General features: G+C 45.5%; 1 protein-coding gene across 2 annotated transcripts in view; it reads right to left on the bottom strand.

Annotated features, from left to right (window-relative positions):
* Window positions 1–17,621, bottom strand: part of SPATA22 (spermatogenesis associated 22) — an 84,267-nt gene that overhangs the window by 24,620 nt on the left and 42,026 nt on the right. For both annotated transcript variants that reach the window (XM_033922469.1, XM_033922470.1), the window contains one exon: window positions 3,291–3,428. In XM_033922469.1, the coding sequence (XP_033778360.1) occupies window positions 3,291–3,428 (138 nt within the window). The remainder of the gene's footprint in view (window positions 1–3,290; window positions 3,429–17,621) is intronic.

The following is a 17,621-nucleotide window of genomic DNA, read 5'->3' as shown; positions in this document are numbered from 1 at the left end:
CTTGGAGATGAGGCAAGACCGAAGGGCAGCACCTTGTACTGGTAATGACAATGATTGATCATGAATCGGAGATATGGTCTCGAGGTTACATTGATCGGTATGTGAGTGTAAGCCTCTTTGAGATCGAGGGAGCATAGCCAGTCGTTTTGATTTAGAAGGGGATAAAGGATGGCTAAAGAAAGCATCTTGAATTTTTCTTTTACTAGATGAATGTTGAGGTCGCGAAGATCCAGGATGGGTCTGAGATCTCCTGTCTTTTTGGGAACTAGAAAGTAACGGGAGTAGAATCCCTGCCCCTTTTGATCTAGAGGAACTTCCTCTATAGCGTTCAGAATGAGGAGGGATTGGACCTCCTGAATAAGGAGGGCCGATTGAGGACTGTTCAAAGCAGACTCTTTTGGCAGGTTTTGAGGTGGAAGAGTCTGAAAGTTGAGAGAATAGCCGTGGCGGATGATGTTGAGGACCCATTGGTCCGAAGTGATTACTTCCCACCGGCTGAGGAACAGAGAAAGTCGACCTCCTATAGGCTGAGGCAGGAGAGCAGGAATAGGGATACTGGCTATACTGCGGAGAATGAAGTCAAAAGGGCTGTGACTTCTGCTGAGGAGGTTGTTTTACAGCTTGTTGCTGCTGCTGTTGTCTGGGAGGCTGACGCTGCTGTTGCCTCTGACGCCTAGGTTGTTGAGCAGTGGTAGTCAATGGACGAGCTGTGAAGCGGCGTTGATAGGCCAATTGCTGCCTGTATGGTCTTGGCAGAGGAGGCTTCTTTTTATTCTTGAGCAGGGTATCCCAGCGCGTCTCATGAGCAGAGAGCTTTTGTGTGGTTGAGTCCATGGAATCCCCAAAGAGCTCATCCCCTAGACATGGGGCATTGGCTAACCGATCTTGATGGTTAACATCAAGCTCGGATACCCGAAGCCAGGCCAAACGACGCATAGCTACTGACATTGCTGTCGCTCTGGAGGTAAGTTCAAAGGTGTCATATATTGATCTAACCATAAACTTACGCAATTGGAGAAGAGACGACAAGCATGTGTGAAAAGCGGGATGCTTTCGTGAAGGAAGATATTTCTCGAAAGAAGCCATGGTGGTAAGGAGATGCTTTAAATAAAAAGAAAAATGAAAAGCATAATTACTAGCCCTATTTGCCAACATAGCATTTTGGTAGAGCCTCTTACCAAATTTATCCATGGCCCTTCCTTCTCTGCCAGGAGGGACAGATGCATATACACTGGCTCCTGAAGTCTTTTTAAGGGTGGATTCGACAAATAAGGATTCATGTGGTAGTTGAGGTTTGTCGAACCCAGGAATGGGAATTACCTTATATAGAGAATCCAGTTTACGTGGGGCCCCTGGGACAGTTAGAGGAGTCTCTAAATTCTTATAGAAAGTTTCCCTCAAGATATCATGAAGGGGAAGTTTCAAAAATTCCTTTGGAGGCTGATCAAAATCAAGGGCATCCAAAAAAGCTTTAGACTTTTTGGATTCAGCCTCCAAAGGAATGGACAAGGACTCACACATCTCTTTCAAAAAACTAGAGAAAGAGGAAGTGGCCTGTTTGGAGGATGGGTCAGGGACAGCCGAATCCTCCTCCTCTGAGGAACATTCTCCTTCGGAAAGAAAGGGTTCCTCTGAGTCTCCCCACAGATCAGGGTCCCTGACATGGGAAGAATGGTCCCGAGACTCAGGTGTCGACGTTTGCATGTGTCGGGTTTTGCGCACCGACTTACCCGACCTCATCGATACCGTGTCCGGAGAAGTTATCGGTCGCACCGGTGCCGAAGTCTGCACCGATTGATGGTGAGCTCTCGGCTCCGGTGCAAGGACTGGCATCGATACCGATGAGGTTAGGTGAAGCGGTACCGAAACAGTGGAAGCGGGTAACACGGGTTCCACAATCGGTATCGAGACGGGTTGTTCCACAACCGGTACCGATGGCTCGGTGCGGACTGGCACCGGAAGGTTCGGTGTCATGATAGCAGGAAGGAGTCGTTCTAATTGCTCCTTAAGCTGCACCTGAAGGATGGCCGTAATGCGGTCATCGAGGGATGGCACCGGTACCGCTTTTTTCTTCTGCGGTACCTGCGGTGCCGCTCGACGCCCCGGAGATGAGGAGCCCGATGTCGAGGGACTCACCTCTATAGGGGCGGAGCGCTTCCGCTGGCGTCTTACAGGCGGCAGGATTGGACTCACTGCACTCGAGGCCGGAAGACGTTCCAGCGGGGAAGGCTTCTTAGCCGGCTTACCTGACTGTTGGGATGCCGGTGTGGAATCACGCGGCGTCGAAGACGAGGGTGCCGACTGAATCGGCGCCGAAGCCGGAGTCGAAGGAACGGGGTCGGACATCTCGGCACCGAACAACAATCGCTGTTGAATTAAGCGATTTTTTAAAGTCCGTTTTTTGAGAGTGGCACAGCGGGTGCAAGTAGAGGCCTGATGCTCAGGACCCAAACACTGTAAACACCAGTTGTGTGGGTCCGTGAGAGATATAGGCCTAGCACACCGCTGGCACTTTTTAAAACCCGGTTGAGGGGGCATGAAAGGAAAAACGGCTTCCGCCAAATCGAAGGCCGAGGCTTCGATGGTGGCAGAAGGCCCCGCCGGGGGAAACCGAAAATTGAAGAAAAAAATAAAAGTTTTTTTTTTTTTTTTTTTTTAACACAAGAAAAGAAAGAAAAAAGGCAAATGAAGCCAAACGTTTACGCGAGCGGGAAGGCAAGTTAGGAAAAAATTTCAACAGCCGTTGAAAACGCGTCTTCTTAGCTCCGCGGAAACTAAGAAACTGAGGGACCGCGCGCCTCTGTCGGGCGGGAAGGCACTCGCGCGTGCGCGGTGCGGCCGAGCTAGAACTTTCTAAAAAGTTCTTAGAGTGCAATCACTCTAAAATTGTCCGTACCGGGGCTCCGTCGGTGCCGTCACCCATCAGTCAAGAATATGCTGCCTGCTTGTCCTGGGATAATCACAAATTTTGCGCAAAAAATGCAATGGCAGTTTTTCCCCAGCCCCCTTACTCTCCTAACTTGGCCCCTGCCGAGCTATATGATTGTGGAGATGATGTGGTATACAAACTTAAGGTTTAGTTTAGTTTAACATTTTCCAGAATGATGTCTGTTGTATATGCAGAAGTGCGAAGAAAGTAGTGAATTGTTTAGGTTTGCTGTCTTGTATGTAAAATATTTTATTGTTAGTATTTTAATTATGAATGTAATTATGTAACTCACACAGAACTACAGGATGGAGCGAGTAATAAATCTTTAAATAAATAAAATAAATTTCATTTTTGTTCTTACCTTCTGACATAGGAGAAAAATCAAAATTTTCAGGAAAAGAGTTTATACTACTGATGCTTGGTTCATTGTTCTCTGGAAAAGATGTTAAAGGTTGTCTGTTTCTCCTTTTTTGATTATATACCGGTACAGGAAGACAACCTGGATTTGAAAAAAAGAAAAAGATACAGCAAAAAAATTACACTATATGACATTGTACTTTTTTTATGCTTCATAAATTATTGGTTAAAGTATGCTTGTTCAAAATTGTGTTAAAAAATAATCTAAAATATTTTTTTTTAAATATTCTTTATTCATTTTATATTTACATCAAGTGTACAGAAAATAATACAGATTAACTTAATACATCATTTGAAATATCACACATATTCCCAAAATAAAATTTATCCCCTTCCCACCCACCATACTAATATCAGTTGATACATACAATATAATAAAATCATTCGTACTCTTCATATCGAATATTAAAAAGTCAAACCCCCCCTCCCAAATCTTTCAATTATTTAAAATCAGGGAAAAACGGTAACTATTCTTTACAATAATTTATCAATGGCCCCCACACATCATTAAACTTATTAAAATAACCTTTTTGAACAGCTATCGCTCTTTCCATTTTATACATGTGACACACTGAATTCCACCAAAAACTATAATTCAGTCTTTTCCAATCTTTCCAATTATACGTTATTTGTTGAATGGCAACTCCAGTCAGAATTAATAAAAGTTTATTATTGTTGGAAGATATTTGGCTCTTGGGCTCTCATAGACATGCCAAATAAAACTGTGTCATACGACAATGCTACATGATTCTCTAACAAACAATTTATTTGGTCCCAAATCGAATTCCAAAAAGCCAAAATAAATGGACAATAGAACAATAAATTATCTAAAGTCCCTGCTTCGAGATGACAATGCCAACATCTATTAGACTTAGAGCAATCTAATCTTTGTAAATGAACAGGGGTCCAGAATGCTCTATGCAACAGAAAAAAACATGTTTGCCTCATAGATGCAGACATTGTACATTTCATCCTCCAAGACCAAATTCGTGGCCATTGAGACGCAGTAATTTGATGCTGAGTCCAGTTTTTGGGTTTTTATTCACATATTCAGATATTAATTTGTACCACTGTGTGGCCTGGTGTCCCAGGAAATCTGCCTGAAAGCATAAGAACTCTAAACTAAATTGATTGTTAAGATTTTTCCATTCAGGGAACCCCGCCTGAATAGCCTGCTTCAGCTGCAACCACCTATAACTTTGTGATTTAGCAAGACCAAATTTTTGTTGCAACTGTGAAAAATCAAGCAGTTTACCATTAGGTATAACATCATCTTTTTTTTTTATAATTCTTTATTTATTTTTAAACTTTCAGCAAGTGCACAATATAAGTAATACATAGATTTACTAACATCACTTGATAAATCTATCAAGATCATAACAAAGGTATATATATCTAAACCCTTCTTCCCTCCTCCCTTTCCATACAATTATTTAATTGAATCAATCTTTGTCATATTTCTTTTTTACATTTTTATTTTTATTTTTTTTCATTTATATAAACCCTCCCCTTTCCCTTCCAATCATAAATAATGTTAAGAAAATGGTGTTTATTCATTACAAAACAATGTCAATGGCCCCCATATTTCATTAAACCTTTTATAATTTCCATTTTGTATTGCTATTGAACGTTCCATTCTATATATGTGACATAGTGAATTCCACCAGAAATTAAAATTAAGTCTTGTGTGATCTTTCCAATTTGTAGTAATATGTTGCATGGCAACTCCTGTCATAATCAATAAAAGTTTGTTATTACTTGCCGATATCTGACTCTTTTTCCTCATAGATATGCCAAATATCACAGTATCATAAGTTAATGCTACAGGATTATCTAATAAAGAATTTATTTGATCCCAGATCAAATTCCAAAAGGACAGAAAAATAAAAGATGATCCAAAGTCCCTACTTCAAGCTTACAATGCCAGCATCTATTAGACATTGAACTATCTAACTAATCTAACAGGGGTCCAAAATGCTCTATGCAAAAGAAAAAACCAAGTTTGTCTCATAGATGCTGACAGTGTACATCTTATTCTCCAAGACCAAATTTGTGGCCATTGAGATGCCAAAATTTGATGTTTAATCTCAATGCTCCAAATATCCCTAAGACCATTTTTAGGTTTTTTATTAACCAATTCACTAATAACTTTATACCACTGTGCGGCCTGGTGACCCAGAAAATCTGCCTGGAAGCATAAAAATTCCATGCTGTATTGAAAATTTAAAGTTTTCCATTCAGGGAACCCTGCCTGAATGGCCTGCTTCAATTGCAACCATTTATAAAATTGTGATTTATTCAGTCCAAATTTATTTTGCAATTGTGTAAACTCAAGCATCTTTCCATTTGAAATAACATCATTTAAAGTTCGTATTCCTGCATTTAACCAATGCCTCCAGACAATCTTAGTTCCGCCAATCTGAATCTTGGAGTTTAGCCATATAGATTGATTTGTCGATTTACTAATAGGAATTTCAGTTAAATTACTTACATATCTTAGAGTTTTCCATGTATCTAATAAAAGTTTATTTTCTTTATACAATCTGGGCATCTTGATACTGAGAATGTGACAAAGATGTAAAGGAGACAGGAGTCGCCATTCCAAGTATAACCAATCTGGAGTGTATTCAATGAGATTTGGGAGGACCCAATACATACCTTGACGTAAAATATAGGCCTGATGATACCTATAGAAATTTGGGAAATTTACCCCACCCTCCTTAATTGATTTCTGTAAAGATACCAAAGCAATTCTAGGTGTTTTGCCAAGCCAAACAAACTTAATAATTATTGCATTCAATTTTTTATAAAAAGAGTTCTGAAAAAATACCGGAATCATACACATTTGATAGCAAACCACAGGCAATATCATCATTTTTATGGTTTGAACTCTTCCCCACCAAGATATATGTAATGGGTTCCATTGTTCACATAATTCCAAAACCTTTTTTAATAAAAGTTTTTCATTTTCTTTTACTGTATCTTCTATTGAATTTTTAATCCAAATTCCTAAATATTTTAATCCATCCTCTTTCCATACAAAAGGAAATGAATCAAACATAGATTTTATGCAATGCACATTAAGCAAAGAATTTCAGATTTATTCCAATTGATTTTATATCCTGAAAACATTCCAAATCTTTCAATCAATTCTAACAAACATGGTATAGTTGAACCTGGATTGCGCAAATAGCACAGTTACTTACCGTAACAGGTGTTATCCAGGGACAGCAGGCATATATTCTCACATGTGGGTGACGTCATCTACGGAGCCCCAGCGCGGACAGCTTTTCAAGCAAACTTGATTGAAGTTTCAAGTTTGCACACTGCACCACGCATGTGCATGCCTTCTCGCCCACTAGAGGGCGCATCCCACCTCGTGGTCCTCAGTTCCATAACTAGCAAAGAAGCCATCCCCGGGGAGGCGGGCGGGTTGTGAGAATATATGCCTGCTGTCCCTGGATAACACCTGTTACGGTAAGTAACTATGCTTTATCCCAGGACAAGCAGGCATGATATTCTCACATGTGGGTGACCTCCAAGCCAACCAAAAAAGGGCAGGTGGGAGGATGGCAATTTAGGAAAACAGATTACGCAATACCGACTGGCCAAACCGGCCGTCGCTTCTGGACAATGTGTCCAGACAGTAGTGGGAGGTGAATGTATGAACCGAAGACCAAGTGGCAGCCTTGCATATGTCCTCCACAGGTGTAGAACGGAGGAAAGCTACAGAGGCTGCCATCGCTCTGACCTTATGCCCCGTGACTCGACCCGGGGGCGGAAGACCAGCCTGAGCATTGCAAAAAGAAATACAAGCAGCCAACCAGTTAGACAGAGTGCGCTTGGAAACAGGATGCCCTAATCGATTAGGATCAAAGGACAAAAACAATTGAGGAACTTTCCTATGAGACCTGGTGCGTTGAAGGTAATATTCTAACGCCCTCTTACAGTCAAGCGTGTGAAGCGCCGTCTCGCCAGGATGGGAGTGGGGTTTCGGAAAGAACACAGGAAGGACAATGGACTGATTGAGGTGAAAATCAGACACCACCTTTGGTAAAAATTTCGGATGTGTGCGGAGAACCACCTTATCATGATGGAACACAGTAAAGGGAGGGTCCGCAACCAAAGCTTGCAACTCCCCAATCCGTCTTGCGGATGTGAGAGCAATCAGAAAAATCACCTTCCAAGTCAGAAATTTCAAAAGAGACCTGTCGAGTGGCTCAAAAGGAGGTTTCATCAGTTGAGCCAAAACCACATTTAAATCCCACACGACGGGAGGAGGCTTAAGAGGGGGACAAACCCTAAGTAGCCCTTTCATGAAACGCGTCACCAAAGGATGGAGCGAAAGAGCACGTCCATCCAGGTGTTGATGGAAAGCCGAAATGGCACTAAGATGAACACGCACAGATGTGGTTTTCAGACCAGAGTGCGACAGGTGCCATAAGTATTCCAGGACCGAGGACACCGGAACCGAAACAGGATCCAGGTGAAAAGAAGAACACCAGGTGGAAAACCTGGTCCATTTTTGTGAATAACAAAGCCTGGTCGAAATCTTGCGGGAGGCTTCCAACACCTCCCTCACAGATTGAGACACACAGGGCGAAGTTAAGGAGCAAGAAACCAAGCTGTCAGGTGTAATGACTGAAGATTGGGATGTAACATTGACCCTTGACTCTGAGACAGCAGAGAAGGAAACACAGGCAGAAGTAGAGGATCCCTGGTACTGAGCTGAAGCAGCAGGGAGAACCAGTGCTGACGCGGCCACCGAGGCGCAATGAGAATCATAGTGGCCGCGGACGATTTGAGACGCACTAACGTTCTCATGATCAGAGGAAAAGGAGGGAACGCATACAGGAACCTCCCTTCCCAATCGAGAAGGAAGGCATCTGCTTCCAGACGGTCCAGGGAGTACATCCGAGAACAATACAGGGGCAGTTTGCGGGTTTCCGGAGAGGCAAACAGATCCACCTGCGGCGTCCCCCAGCGATCGAAAACCTCGCGCAGGATTCCGGTGTTTAGTGACCACTCGTGCGGCTGCAGAAGCCGACTGAGTTTGTCCGCTAGACAGTTCTGTTCTCCCTGAATGTAGACCGCCTGTAGGAAGATGTTCCGGGAGACCGCCCACTCCCAAAGGCGAAGAGCCTCCGAGCAGAGGGGCCAAGAACCCGTCCCACCTTGCTTGTTCACATAGTACATCGCCACTTGGTTGTCCGTACGAACGAGGACTACCTGATCTTGCAGTATGTGGTCGAACGCTCGAACCGCCAGAAAGATGGCACGAAGTTCCAGCACGTTGATGTGACAACGACGGTCCTCGGCAGACCATAGGCCCTGCGTCCGAAGACCGTCGAGGTGGGCTCCCCACGCGTACTCCGAGGAGTCTGTGGTCAGAACCTTGCGAAAAGGAGGGGTGAGAAACAGTAAACCCCCTGACAGATTGGCAGAGTTGGTCCACCAACATAGCGATCTTCGCAAAGGAGGAGTCACCGCAATGAGACGAGACACCGGATCGCGATCCGGACGCCACTGAGAAGCTAGGGTCCACTGAGGAATCCTCAGGTGCAGCCTGGCGAAGGGAGTGACGTGGACCCTCGACGCCATGTGGCCCAGCAGCATCATCATGCGCTGGGCCGACACCACCGACAATTGAGAGATCAGACGTCCCATCCGCACCAAGGCTTCCAACCGCGGAGGTGGGAGGTACGAACGCAGGCGCACAGTGTCCAGCACTGCGCCTATAAATTGAAGAGACTGGGCCGGGGATAACTGTGACTTGGGAAAATTTATCTCGAACCCCAGTCGCTGCAGGAAGACGATAGACTGTCGGGTCGCTGAGATAACCCCCTCCCCGGTCGGGGCCTTGATGAGCCAATCGTCCAGGTACGGGAATACATGAAGCCCACGAGATCTCAGGGCTGCCGCGACCACCACCATGCACTTCGTGAAGACTCGAGGGGACGAGGCCAGGCCGAAGGGCAGGACCCTGTACTGAAGATGCAGGTCTCCCACCTGGAACCGTAAAAACCTCCGGTAGGCGGGGTGCACCGGAACATGGGTGTACGCTTCCTTCAGATCGAGGGAGCACATCCAGTCCCCTTCCTCTAAAAGAGGATACAAGATCGGGAGAGACAGCATTCGAAACTTCTCCCGGACCAGGAATTTGTTGAGCTTCCTGAGATCCAGAATGGGGCGTAAGTCCCCGGTCTTCTTTGGGACCAAAAAGTAACGGGAGTAAAACCCCTTCCCCAGCTGATCTTTGGGGACCGGTTCCACCGCCCGAAGCTTCAACAGAGCCCTGGCTTCGGCCAGAAGGATGGGAAGTTGTGCTCGGTTGTAAGAGGCAGCCCCCGGGGGTTGATCCGGTGGCGCGGACACAAAGTTGAGCGAGTAGCCCTCGGAGACGGTCCGGAGCACCCAAGCGTCTGATGTGATCTCGGTCCAAGCCACATAGAAGGACCGAAGACGCCCCCCTATGGGAAGGGGTTCCTGTGAGATCGCGGAGGGGAACCCGCCCCTTTCCGCTCAGCCCGTCAAAAGGAGGGCGCGGGTTTGGAAGGACCCTGCGCCGGGGCTTGGGATTGTCCCCCCCTGCCTCGCTGAGATGGGCGTCTCGGCGGTGGCCTAGAAAAAGCCGAGGTAGACTTCTGAAGGTATCGGCGCGGCGGAGGACGGAAGGGTTTCTGCGGCGGGGGCCTAGGCTTGGGGCGGACCAGGGAGGCTAACGAGCGCTCCTGTTCCGACAACCGTTTGGTCGCCGCCTCTAAGGACTCGTCAAATAACTCGGACCCCACACAAGGCAAGTCTGCAAGACGTTCCTGCAGGTTTGGGTCCATATCGAGGGTGCAAAGCCAGGCCAGACGGCGCATGGCCACTGCGAAGGCCGACACCCTCGAAACCAGCTCAAATGCATCGTACACCGCATGGAAGAGGTACAACCGCAATTGAGACAGGTTGGACATAAACTTGTCAAATCCTGCCCTTTGGGAGTCCGGTAGGGAGTCACGATATTGAGGGAGGTCCTTCACCATGCCACGCAGATATGAGGAAAAGGTGAAGGCATAATTTAGTACCCTGGTGGCCATCAGGGAATTAGAATAGAGGCGACGGCCGAACTTGTCCAGGGTCCGCCCCTCCCTGCCGGGTGGAACCGCCGCCGAAACCCGGGAGGGCTGCGTTTTCTTAAGGGCAGACTCCACCAGTAAGGACTGGTGGGAGAGTTGCGCCTTCTCAAACCCCTTAGGGGGCACCGTCCTATATTTCGCTTCCATCTTGGATGGGACAGACGTGACCGTAAGAGGGTTAGCCAAATTCTTCAGCCAGGTCTGCAGGAGGACTCTATTTAAGGGGAGCCGAGGTACCTCCCTAGGTGGGGTGGGGAGGTCCTGCTCCTCCAAAAATTATTTAGAATACTGAGAACCCACCATGAGGTCCAACCCCTGGGCTCGGGCCATGTCCTGAACAAAGGTGGAAAATGAGGACGGCCTGGCGGGTGGAGAAGGGGTTCTCGACCTCCCCACCGAGGAAAGGGGAGAGGCCTCGTGGGAATAATGAGGGTCCCTGGCCGACCCCGAGCCCCAGGATCCCCGCTCCAAAGGCCTCGAGGGGGAAGGAGAAATTCTCCGCCTCGAAGAACCCTTGGGTGAGGACCCCGGGGTCCGGGGGGCACTCTCCCTCTTCCTCGGCGAGGCGGCACGTGAAATCCTTCTAGGAGGAGATTGGAGAAGCCTCGGGTTATCGAGGCGCAACTCCGATACCTGCAAGGCCTCGCCCCCGAGCGGCGAGGAACGATCGCGCCGTCGAGGCGAGCCCCGCGGGCGCTTCGGCTTTCTCGAGCGGCGCCCCGTCCGAGGTCGCTTCGAGGGCGAGGAGCCCCGGGAAGACCTCAAGGAGGAGGAGGAGGAAATGCGGCGCACCCGGCGCATCTTGTCCTTGGGCCGCACACTATGCTCAGGCGGCACCCCCGAGGCCGAGGTCGAAGGCAAGACCGAGGTCGAGGTCAATGGAGCCTCAATACCCGAGGCCGAGGCCGCCGAGGTCGGGGCCTCCGAGGTCGAGGCAGCCGTGACCGAAGCCCGTTGCAGCACTTCCAGGGCCCCCGACAGCTCCGATGAAATTAGAGCTCGGAGGAGGTCCTGAAAGGCCGGAATCCCGACGAAGGTCGGGAGTTCCATGTCCGGAGCACACTCCCTGGAGGGCGACCTCGGTCTCGAGTATTCCCTCGGGGTGTGCGATGCCGGGGCCCTAGGCGGGGCCGACGCCGACCCACTCGCCTTAGCCGGGGCAGAGGATGGCTTCTTAGCTGTCGGGGATGGAACAGAGGACTTACCCGAAGCAGGTTTTCCCGAGGGCGCCGAGGCCGAGGTCAAGGCCGGGGCCGAAGCCGAGGCCGACGTCGAGGCCTTCACAGGCGCGTCCACGGCAAACAACTCCGCCATTCTGGCCCGACGGCGGCGGAGAGCTCTGGGCTGTAGCACAACGGTCACAAGAAGCTGTCGGATGATCCGGGCCCAGACAAACAATGCACCACCAGTGGGGGTCAGTTATAGAAAGTAACCTCTCACACCGGCTGCATTTCTTAAAACCCGTCACAGGACGGGACATGTACGGAAAAACAGGCCGGGAACGACCGACGTCCCGCGGCCACGGCTGCCGGGAGCCCCCGGAGCCCAACGAAAAGAAAAATTTTTTTTTTTTTTTTTAGAAATGAACTGAAATAATACTATGAAAATAAAGAGCACCGCGATTCGAAAAAAGACGGAACGCGGCAGCAGAAAGGCAGCAAAATTGGAGCTCAAATCCACAGGGCTTTCTGGCTCCGCGGAAAAAATTGAACTGAGGACCACGAGGTGGGATGCGCCCTCTAGTGGGCGAGAAGGCATGCACATGCGTGGTGCAGTGTGCAAACTTGAAACTTCAATCAAGTTTGCTTGAAAAGCTGTCCGCGCTGGGGCTCCGTAGATGACGTCACCCACATGTGAGAATATCATGCCTGCTTGTCCTGGGATAAATAATAAAATATCATCCGCATAAGCAGATAATTTGTATTCCCATTCTTTCAAGGGAATACCCTGTATCCCCTTTGTCTGATTAATAGCTATCAATAAGGGTTCTAAAACAATATCAAACAGCAAAGGAGATAATGGACATCCTTGTCTAACTCCTCTATGTAATTTAAAACTCTCAGATAAATTATTATTAATGTATAATCTTGCCATAGGGGAGCTATACAAAGTTTTAATCATTTGAACAAAACCAGGACCCACACCAAACCAATCCAAAGTCTGATACATGAATGACCATTCTACCCTATCAAAAGCTTTTTCTGCATCTAATGAAAGAGCAAAAGCTGGTTCATTCATCATTTTAGTTAAATTTAATGTATGAAATGTCAATCTTGTATTGTTAGAAGAATGTTTGTTAGCAATGAAACCTGTTTGATGTACATCAATTATGTAAGGAAGAGCCTTTGCCAATCTTAATGCCAGTGTTTTAGCCATTAATTTTCCATCTACATTAATTAATGATATTGGCCTGTAATTTGAAACCATAGTGGGATCTTTATTTGGCTTTGGCAAAACAATCACCATAGATTCTGCCATAGTACTTTTAATACAACCTTTATTAAGTTGAAACTGATATAAATTTAGTAAATAGGGTAATAAAGAATTTTGAAATGTTTTATAGAATTCCACAGTAAAACCATCCCCACCTGGAGCGGATCCAACTCTAAGAGACTTCAATGCTGTTTCTAATTCTTTTAATGATATAGGTTCTTCTAAACTTCTTTTTATATGATCAGGAAGCTTTGGACCCTCAAGAAGATTTAAAAATTCCATACCTTTTTGAACTTTATCAATAGAAGACTCGGAAGAATATAACTCTTTGTAAAAAGCTAAAAATTGATTTAAAATGTTATTAGTTTGATTATGCATATTTCCTGTCTCATCTTTTATTGCACTTATTTTTATTCTTCTCTTTTTTGCTTTAAGATAATTTGCAAGTAAACTTCCTGCCTTATTAGATTTTCCATAATACAAGGTTTGCAGAGAAAACAAATCTTTCCTTGCCATTTTTGAAGAAATTTCATTATATTTGCCTTTAGTCTTTAATAAAGTTTGCAAATTTTCATGATTCCAATCATCTATTAATTTGGATTCCAGCAATTTAATTTCTTTTTCCAAATCTGAAAATTGTTTAATAAGTTGTTTTTTAATATACGCAGAATAAGAAATAATATTACCTCTTATAGTAGCTTTAAATGCATCCCATAAGATTTCCGCATTAATATCTGCTGAGGTATTTATTTGGAAAAATTCCAAAATTTTTAACTTAATTTCTTCAAGAAAAGTTGAATCTGAAACCAATGTACAGTGGTGCCTCACACAACGAACTTAATTCATTCCAGGAGCAAGTTTGTTATGCGAAAAGTTCGTTATGTGAAACGCGTTTTCCCATAACAATACATGTTAAAAAAAATAATTCGTTCTGTAGCATAAAATATGCTAAGATGACATAAAAAAAGATAAATTTTTGGTTATTATTTTTATTTAGATACATCTAAAAACATAATTGTTTTTTAAAACAACACACATTTTTTAAATTTAAAGACAGACTAAGTAGAGTCTAATTTTACAGTGAGAGAGGGCAGAGTCTCAGCGGCAAAAACTGGGACTTAACTGTTCATTTTTTTTTTTTCTACCGTGTTTCCCCGATGATAAGGCAGGGCCATCAAATAAGACAGCCCCCCCTTTTTAGAAAAAAATGTAAAATAAGGCACCCCCCCGCAAATAAGCCACCCATCGATACCTGCGCTTACCCGAATCGGGTGGTACGTGGATGACTCCGTGTGGTCCCTGGCACCCCCGACACGATCGGGGCAAGAGGGAGCTCAAGCCCTCTTGCCCCCCCGACTCCCCGACACGATCGGGGCAAAAGGGAGCTCAAGCCCTCTTGCCCCCCCGACTCCCCGACACGATCGGGGCAAAAGGGAGCCCAAGCCCTCTTGCCCCGCCGATTCCCCAACTCCCCGACAATATCGGGCCAGGAGGGAGCCCATGTCCTCCTGGCCACGGCGACCCCCTAACCCCACCTTGCACTACATTACGGGCAGGAGGGATCCCAGGCCCTCCTGCCCTCGACGCAAACCCCCCCTCCCCCCAACGACCGCCCCCCCCAAGAACCTCCGACCGCCCCCCCAGCCGACCCGCGACCCCCCTGGCCGACCCCCACGACACCCCCAACCCCCTTCCCCGTACCTTTCTGTAGTTGGCCGGACAGACGGGAGCCAAACCCGCCTGTCCGGCAGGCAGCCAACGACGGAATGAGGCCGGATTGGCCCATCCGTCCCAAAGCTCCGCCTACTGGTGGGGCCTAAGGCGCCTGGGCCAATCAGAATAGGCCCGGGAGCCTTAGGTCCCTCCTGGGGGCAGGGCCTGAGGCACATGGTCGGGTTGGGCCCATGTGCCTCAGGCCCCGCCCCCAGGAGGGACCTAAGGCTCCTGGGCCTATTCTGATTGGCCCAGGCGCCTTAGGCCCCACCAGTAGGCGGAGCTTTGGGACGGATGGGCCAATCCGGCCTCATTCCGTCGTTGGCTGCCTGCCGGACAGGCGGGTTTGGCTCCCGTCTGTCCGGCCAACTACAGAAAGGTACGGGGAAGGGGGTTGGGGGTGTCGTGGGGGTCGGCCAGGGGGGTCGCGGGTCGGCTGGGGGGGCGGTCGGAGGTTCTTGGGGGGGGGCGGTCGTTGGGGGGAGGGGGGTTTGCGTCGAGGGCAGGAGGGCCTGGGATCCCTCCTGCCCGTAATGTAGTGCAGGGTGGGGTTAGGGGGTCGCCGTGGCCAGGAGGACTTGGGCTCCCTCCTGGCCCGATATTGTCGGGGAGTTGGGGAATCGGCGGGGCAAGAGGGCTTGGGCTCCTTTTTGCCCCGATCGTGTCGGGGAGTCGGGGGGGCAAGAGGGAGCCAGGCGGAGAGAGGGCAGTTAAGCGCAGTGCCTGCGCGGAAGGATGCAGCTCGGGCGACTTCGTTGTGTGAAACGAAGTTCGTTGTACGAATCAAGACATAAAGTTCGTTGTGCGCAGCGTGCGCTGTGCGAGGCGTCCGTTGTGTGAGGCACCACTGTATTATCAAACCTCCATAATGATCTATTGTATTCATTATTATCTAGTGTAAGTGTAATCCACACTCCTCCATGATCTGACAAAATAATTGGATCAATGGAAGCTTGTGTCACTTGTTGCACTATGGAATTTGATACCAATATGTAATCAATTCTTGAAAAAGATTTATGAACTGGTGAGCAAAAAGAGAACTCCTGATCATTAAAATGAAGAATACGCCATATATCTTTCAAATTACAAGTATTCACCAAATTATCTAACCCTAATGATTTTATATTTTTGCTTGGTTTTTTATCCAAAAAAGGATCCATAACAGCATTAAAATCTCCAGCTACTATTAAATTAGAAGCAGCCAGTGGGAGTATTAATTTTTGTATATTAATAAAAAAATCATTTTGATTCGAGTTCGGGGCATAGATATTTAATAAAGTCAAAGTATTATTTCCCATTCTCATTTCCGCTCGTATCCATCTCCCTAAAGGATCAAAATCTATCATTTTAAATGAAGCTAAACATTTTGTGTTCACTAATATAGCCACTCCTGCCTTTTTCCCTATTGCGGGAGCGAAAAAAACAGTGTTTCACCCAATTATCTTCTAGCTTTTTGGATTCAACCACTGATAAATGTGTCTCTTGAATATATTACACATCAGCCTGTTGCCTTTTTAAAAATGCTAACATTTTTTTCCTCTTTACTGGGTGATTAAGGCCATTAACATTGAGTGAAAAAATTTTAATCTCCATCAATCCAAATAATTTTTACAAAAGTTCTTCCAATTATTATATCTGAACAAAAAACTGAAATCATTTGAAATGAATAAACACCATCTTCATTTATATCTCCCAATCCAACATCCCTACCCCAATTATCAAATCCCTTTAACCCCCCTCCCATCCCTCCCTCTCCCACCCTTAATATTGGCTGATAAAACCTGGAACTGCACATACAAGACCAAGTAAAGCTAAACTAAAAGCTCTATACAGACTTCAATTATAAAACAATATTGTATGTAATAATCATATGTATTTTTATAAATAATTTATGTAATATTCTCAAAATATTAAAAAATCAAAATAAGAAACTAAATAAAGATCTTCCACTCATATTATAAATGATAATAAAGAATGTGAAACTCTATATGTCTGCTAAAAGTATCAGACTTGTAAGAAACCTATAAATGAAAATTAAGCATTAATAATATATTTTCCTTTTTTTTTTTTTAATTATTGTTATTATTTAAATATTCTCAAAGAAGCCTACTAAACCTTAAACTAGAGTCCCTTGAAAATCTTTGCTAACTGAAATCTTTTGTACTGAATTTTTATCAAAACCTCCATTAACTCATCATAACCTATGATCTAAATCTGCCACTATAAGCTCTGTATATTAATATCTTATCTTCATGAATATATTGTAATAACATATATCAGATATTCTAATATTTTATTAAGATATGTAACAGCAAAGGATCAATTCATTTCAACTTTAAAGTCATACTTTGAGAAAGAGATATTAAATGCTCACAGAGAAACAAACTGCCTTTTTCATCATCATTCCATTTCACAGTTTCCATTCAAAATAAACAGAGCCAAACTGTCAGTTAGCAGATTCTCAAATATATTAAAGATGAATAACAAATAAAATCAAATAAAAACCAAGAAGAATCAACTCCAACTCCAGGAAGTGAATAAGTCAAATTAAATTGACATCGGCTGCTCCCTTTGATTTAAAAACATTTCCAACTTCACAGGTTCATCAAAGCTCATAGTTTTGTTGTCAATAGTTATTTTCATAATCGCAGGGTATATCAGGCCAAATCTAGCTCCGATGTCTCTTAACTTCGGCCTCATGTCTAGAAATTTTTTCCTTTTATCTGCCGTTGTTTTAGCGAAATCAGGAACGATGTGGACTTTGGCATCCTGACATTTTAAATTTGCATGTTCTTTAGCCATTATTAACACCTCTAAAACTTGCTGGTGTCTTAGCAACTTGAAAATTATGGGGCGAGGACCTTTTAAAGTATCCAATCTTTTCATTGGTATGCGATGTGCACGTTCAACTTCTATCGGGTAATTGGATTTGAGGGGCAGGACTTTCATCAAAAAATTTTCCACAAATGAAATCGGATTATTTTTCTCCACCCCTTCCGGTACGCCCA

This window comes from Geotrypetes seraphini, chromosome 15, assembly GCF_902459505.1.
Source record: "Geotrypetes seraphini chromosome 15, aGeoSer1.1, whole genome shotgun sequence".
In the NCBI taxonomy this organism is placed as follows: Eukaryota; Metazoa; Chordata; class Amphibia; order Gymnophiona; family Dermophiidae; genus Geotrypetes; species Geotrypetes seraphini.
The sequence above is the reverse complement of the archived record's forward strand: the minus strand, read 5'-3'. Positions and strand labels throughout refer to the sequence as shown.